This window comes from Pyxicephalus adspersus, chromosome 1, assembly GCF_032062135.1.
Source record: "Pyxicephalus adspersus chromosome 1, UCB_Pads_2.0, whole genome shotgun sequence".
Classification (NCBI taxonomy): domain Eukaryota; kingdom Metazoa; phylum Chordata; class Amphibia; order Anura; family Pyxicephalidae; genus Pyxicephalus; species Pyxicephalus adspersus.
The window spans coordinates 67749277-67755812 of record NC_092858.1 but is presented as its reverse complement, the minus strand read 5'-3'; the positions used below and the strand labels follow the sequence as shown (position 1 = coordinate 67755812).

At 36.4% G+C, this 6536-nt stretch overlaps 1 protein-coding gene across 1 annotated transcript in view; it reads left to right on the top strand.

Moving 5' to 3' along the window:
• Positions 1-6536, top strand: part of GABRA5 (gamma-aminobutyric acid type A receptor subunit alpha5) — a 113828-nt gene that overhangs the window by 71831 nt on the left and 35461 nt on the right. Inside the window, exon 7 of the mRNA XM_072412895.1 lies at positions 1383-1526. Coding sequence (XP_072268996.1) covers positions 1383-1526 — 144 coding nt within the window. The remainder of the gene's footprint in view (positions 1-1382; positions 1527-6536) is intronic.

Sequence of the window (6536 nt, the reverse complement as noted above, 5' to 3'; positions counted from 1 at the left end):
TTACACATGCTGGAAAAAGGCACAACTGGATCATAGCTGTGGAAATTTATTCATAGGTACACTTAACACCCAAACATTTATATGTATGTTTCCTAACATCTGATTATCATTAAGTTGGTTTTGTCATTACTCTTTACAGCACATTAGTTTTTAAAAAATGGTATATATTCTAATAAAATGTGAGTAAAATCATGCATTAGCATACACTTGTAGACTATTATGTAGTATTTCCCTAAACGCAGGAAGCTTCATACATGAAAAGCCCAAAATTGCTGTTTTACTTTTCATTTAGGAAAATTAAAGGATGAATGTTAGTGCATGCTATGGACAATGCAAACTCTCCTAAATAAACTCTCTTAAATTGAATAACAAATTCATCAGCACTTTATAGGGTGAATATAAAATCTGTTTTCTACTCCTGCCTTGTAATCTATGGCATTCTGCATATAGACAAACATGATTCACTTTCAGTATAGGCATATAAAGTTGGGCTGTAATAAGTAGAAGAAACATTCACTGGAATCACAGGTTCATAGTGAAAGTACATACAAACTTCCCTGTATGGATTGTCCCTGGCAAAAATTGAACCTATAACTCAAGTAATGTGATGATAATACTTCAACTACCATGCTGCCTGTACATGAGGACCAAAGTACTGACCACAAAATCAAAAATTTTCTAGTAATATTAATAAATATTAATAAATGGGCCAATAATTCTGTGTGATGCATACTTGAGCTCTGATGAATATTTGTAAAAACTGCCATAGGAGTCCAAGTAAACATTATGAAGAGGTAATTTTGAGCAGCAGTGGACAAACACTTCAGAACTTCATTTGGTGGCCAGGTGTACAGACAGAACTTTATCTGAAACAGTTTATTTTCCATATAACTGACACATGAACAAAAACACATATAATATCAAAGCATGTACATACATGCATTGTATGGAACCTATGTTTACCCTAAACATCAAATTGTGCAGGGGATTAAAATAATTAATTTCTTGTGTATATCATGTTTGATGTGAACATTTTATGCTGTTTAATTTTAGTTAACTGTTTACTAAAAACAAAAAGTATTTAAAATCCAACCCAGTGCATCATCTACTTCTACAAGAAAATTCAGCAATGAAGCAATGTTTGATCTGCAAGAATGTCAGAGCCACCAAAGAGACTATGCTGGCCTTACAATGTATGAGAACTTTAAATCAATACAATTACAGCAGCAGGCTGGGTGGCCTTACTTTTCTTTTGTATCTTGCAATGTTAGGCTCCAGTGTCTGCACCTTCACCTGCACTGCATGTATGACATGGTATGGTTTTTGAATACTCTATAAGTTTTTTAACGTTTGAAATACTTTGTAAATATTTCTTTTTATAGATGCCTATCCTAATTCTGAGCTAAGATATGAATGGACAAATCTCACAGATAAATCAGTTGTGGTGGCACCAGATGGCTCTCGTCTAAATCAATACCATTTAATTGGACAAACTGTAGGAACAGAGAACATCAGCACCAGCACAGGTAAGACATTCATCCTGTGAATATGCTTTTATCTATTTCATACTAGAAAAGGAAACCTTTACCTAGTTATATTATTATTGAGGCATATTATTGAGGCAATTACTAACTGCGATTGCTTTAACCAATATGATTTAAAAGTCCTTATAAATAAAATATCTACATTTTAAACACATCATTTCTGTATTTTATCACCTTCCTACACAAAACAGTGCACATTGATTGTAAAGATATCAATTTATTTTGGATTATGACTCTCAATGCTAATCCTACACATGATAGTAATATCATTAAACCAATGTTATCTACATCGCTGCATAAGGCCATGTTTACAAAATTTGTCTCAGCAAGGGATCTTCTACTTGGGTGATTCTAAAATTGGCCAGCAAATCAACTGAGAAACTACAGTGCTCTTCATGCTGCTACACAGGTACTAAGTGAAAATGTCTCCGTGGTATTTTTGATTGATATTGGGATTGTAATTATGCTGGAAAACTGTAATTGACTACAAGTATTCGATGTACTATGTACTTGTTCAATATCTGATTAGTATTTGCAATTGCTTTTACTAATATATCAAATAAAAATATTGGTCATGACACTAAAATGAATTTCACATTCAAAAAAACCAATGGGCAGGTAGAAAAAAGCCTTGTTTGATCATTGTTCAAATGACCAACAAATCAATTGTAAATATGATCAATTTATTCGTATTTGGTTCCATTCAGAGGAGAGTGGCAAATAGGATATTCTGATGATACTTTGTACTTACACACATGAAAAGAAATAATTGAATAAAGATAAATTAATTCAAATGTATTTACCTCAATATTCAATATTTGTGATACTTATTGTAGTTTTATGTGCTCGGACCAGGAGGTGGAGGTGGAGCATCTCCAAAAGTATTCTTTAAAAAAAACTCATTGATGACAATGACAATTGCCGTATTGTAAACATAACGAATAGGACAAAAACATTAAAAGAGGCATGATCTGGCAAATGGGTAGTAATTACATCAGCCAACCTATAAAAAATGTGTTTTCATTATGCTCCCACCACCACTGGCTTTATTATGGAGTAGCTTTATTATAGAGTGTATGTTTTATTCCAGTTCATCACGTTGTTTATTTTTCAAAGAACCAGCCAACTTCCCTAGAGTAGAATAAAAGGACAAATTTCAGTAAATCAGTTTAATAAGTAAAATATTTTGATGTATGAAAACTAGCTCCCAATAGACGGATATGTTATGGCTGGCACTAAAATGAAGGTTGTAATTTCATTGGTTATTGCAGACAACACAGACACTTTTCAGCAGTGAAATAAATCAGGCCCGTTGTAAAGTGCTCATTTCACAAATCACTGTACAGCATTACTGAGGCAGCAGAAAAGTCAATTCATGGAGAGTTCAAACTGCCTTGGGAAGCAGTGTATAGACAAGAAGACGGCTTATTATGATGTAGCCTTTTCTCCTAACCTTTCTTTTCTTCTGTCATGTACAGCATTTGTCTTTCCCAGTCTGACCCATTTGCTGTCAGAATTTAATACATGAGCTAGTGACATTTCAATTTTCATTACTATGGTGATGTTAAAATAAACAATCCCTGTTGCAGAATTTCGGAATGGGGGTTAAATACACAGTAAATAAATAAAACCATTAAACATGTGATCACGGCATAATTCTATTAGAAAGAAGAAAATAAACTTTAGCAGTAAAGGCCGCAAAATATTGACAGCCAACAGCAGACGTGATCATGCTTTCTAGTACCAAGCTTTGGGATTTCACAAAAATAAAATGAGAGCAACAAATTAATTCCCATCTATAAATTCAAGTATATTTGAAGCCGTATTTTGTTTTAGATGAGAAAAGAAAGGGTTAGAAATAAAGAGAGTTTGTATTATTTGTATGTTCCCTTTAATATCAAGGCAGTATTATATTTTGTATAATTTCTGCGTCCAATACATTAAAGGTGGTAATGCCACTAGCAAGGTAAATCCACAAGTACATATTTTCTTATGGTGACAATGGACCAGATTTATTAAAGCTCTCCAACACTGGAGAGGATACACTTTCATCAGTGAAGCTAGGTGATCCAGCAAACCTAGAATGGATTTCTTAAAGGTCATTTGCTATTTATTAGCAAATGTTTTTAATCCTGGACTAGATCCATTGCAAGTTTGCAGGATCACCCAGGTTCACTGATGAATTTGTAGCCTTGCCAGTCTTGGAGAGCTTTAATAAATCAGGCCCAATGCTCCTGCTATGACATAGTCAGCTCTGTCTGTATTTTCATATGTTGGACTGTACCAAGACAATGTACAGGCAGAATGGCATTGTATTAGTGGAGTATGCATAAGTCTACATTAACGAAAAATCTACAAAATAGTATGAACTTGTGACCATAAATAAAAGTCACTGCCCCCTTCCCCCATCATCCAGCCAAAACTGTGGATTTTAGTGCCAGCTGCAACAGAAGGGATGAGCTGCAGGGGGGTGCTGCAGATAGAGAGACTTGACACCAGTCATTACTGACATTAGAGGCTTAAAGCAAGATTCACAAGCATCTACAAGAATATATGCATCAACAGAAACAACCTCCAATGACATGTACATGATTTGGGCATGGCTTCTTAGATCCTCAATAAATCTGACCAGGGTAAGGTTGAAGAATTGTCATCCAACAGTTTTCCCTTTCCTCTTTCTCTAGTGACAATTTTGTGACATTGGTCACAAGGATATATAGAGAGGTAATCTTCCCAGCTGAAACACAGACAGCAATAGAATCTGGACAAAAGGCCTAATCCTTTAATCCTCCAATCTAAAACTGAAAAAAATGTCTTTACTTGTACTTAAAGTAATAAAGTTCAAATACATATTTTGGTATTGGTGATTAAGCCAGAGTATGTATCCATCACACACTTCCTGCAATATCTTCAGAATGACTAATATGAAGATGTTATGCCATGGTTTCCATATTGAATAATCTGCCAGAAGCGTGCTTTACCCAACCACATGGCATGCTCCTCATTCTTTTAGGTCAAGTAACTTATAAATGATTAAAAATGTTCCTGAAAGTTATGGAAGTAGAGACTGCCAGAAAGGTGGCTGTCGCAGATAACAATGTGCATATGCATTGCAGCAACAATTATTTATTGAACATAGTACAATGTCTTCTACTTTTTGAAGAATTACTGTCAACATCATAAACAATGGCAAACAGACAGCAGAAATGACATGTGCTTCAATTCTATTTCTCTGGCATTTTATACTTAATCTATCTTCACCCCCCAATGTTCCATTCAACTGCTGAGGGCAAAAAGCTGTACCTTGTACTATGGCGTATAGAAGAGCATGTGACTCATTCTCTTTCTTTTGTATAACAAAAATAGTGCTTGGTGTCTGGGCCAGCACTGATACATGGGAGCATTCTCAATCCTTTAGCAACTTAAACTAGTTTTTCTTAACCATTCAAATGACTCTATTTAGTATTCACCTTTGTTTTACATATGGTAGCTAAAAAAAAAGTTCTGTTTGGAAGTGAAGGAAAGAGTGGTGGACCTGGACCAGTGCAGACATTATTAGACATAGGCAAAATAAGGGAGCGGGTGTGCTATTGAATAAACCTGTCTTATTTTTAAAAAAGTCTAAAGACACATGGCAATTGTATATAAAATACTTTATGAAGAAGAAGCATGCCAGTAAGTGCTTTTATCTGCATTCTTTTTAGGTAGAAATGTTTGCAAAACATGATTTTCTGTAGCATAAACATCAGAGAACAACACAAGGCCACCATGGCTTCAGGATTACAGTGCTTAGTCCAAGGCAATTGCACCCACGTGTAATTCAGTGAGCCTACAAGCATTTGAATTCATAATACAAGCTGCTGCTTATATGGCTTTATGCCAATGTCACTGCAGCCAATATTAGAAACCCACCAACAATACCCTGTGCATTGCACTAGAGTTACATTACATTGTCAGCATAGGTACAGCCAGGGTTATATTATAAACATCATGTACCGGTCCTTACATGTGGATGTAAGGACCACGGTGTTCCCTATGGCTGAGTACAAGCAGAGCTGCCAGATGTGTAAGCATTAGAGGAAAGAAAGGTTTAATCCACACGGGACACGTGCTGATCGCCTCTTAAAAGCTTGCTGCTATGGTAGCTCTGTGCTTCCCTGGCTGATCTGGTTGTGTCAGGAGGGTGGAAGAGTGGGGGAATCCTGACATCACGTGTCTCCAGGTCACACACGCCACGTTCTTATATAATAAGAAAGCAAGCTGTGGTGATCTTAGAGAAATGTATAATTCCAATGTTTCAATGGCAGTATTTGATTCCCACCAGGAAATGATTGAGGAAATGTCAGATCCACTGTCTTATAAATGGAGCCCATTTACTTGAATCGTACATCAATAAGACCAATGACATTTTGAAGACTGTAGACCTCCTATGTCAAGGTACTGATATACAATGAATGATTTCATATCTGCACCTTAAAGGTCGCCTCATGTCTCTGAAATGTTAGGCTGGTCTTTTAGCTATGAAACTCCAATACAATACTTTGATACTGGACTGCAGTGCGCTGCCACTTTCCTCTGTACATTTGCTACAGTTCCCCTGTTTTCCATGATTCCCTTTGTGATATGTTTGACATATTAATGTGCAGGCCAATATCACGCTTGTGGGGTAAAGATTTTACTGCAGTGTCCCCACCTCTAATAATGCTGCTAAATATTCTCACAAAAAAAAGAAAATGAAGAGAAATCCTCCAGTGTCTGTCTGTGTCAGTGTGTCTGTCTGTCCCAGTGGCAGTATGTCTGTACCAGTGTCTGTCTGTGAGTCTGGCTATCTCAGTGTCTGTGCTAGTGGCAGTATATCTGTACCAGTGTCTGTCTGTGTCAGTGGCAGTGTGTCCGTGTTTCGCAGTGGCAATATAACTGTACCAGTGTCTATGAGTCTGTCTCAGTGTGTCTGTCTATCCCAGTGGCAGTATGTCCAGCCTTGTTCCCTGT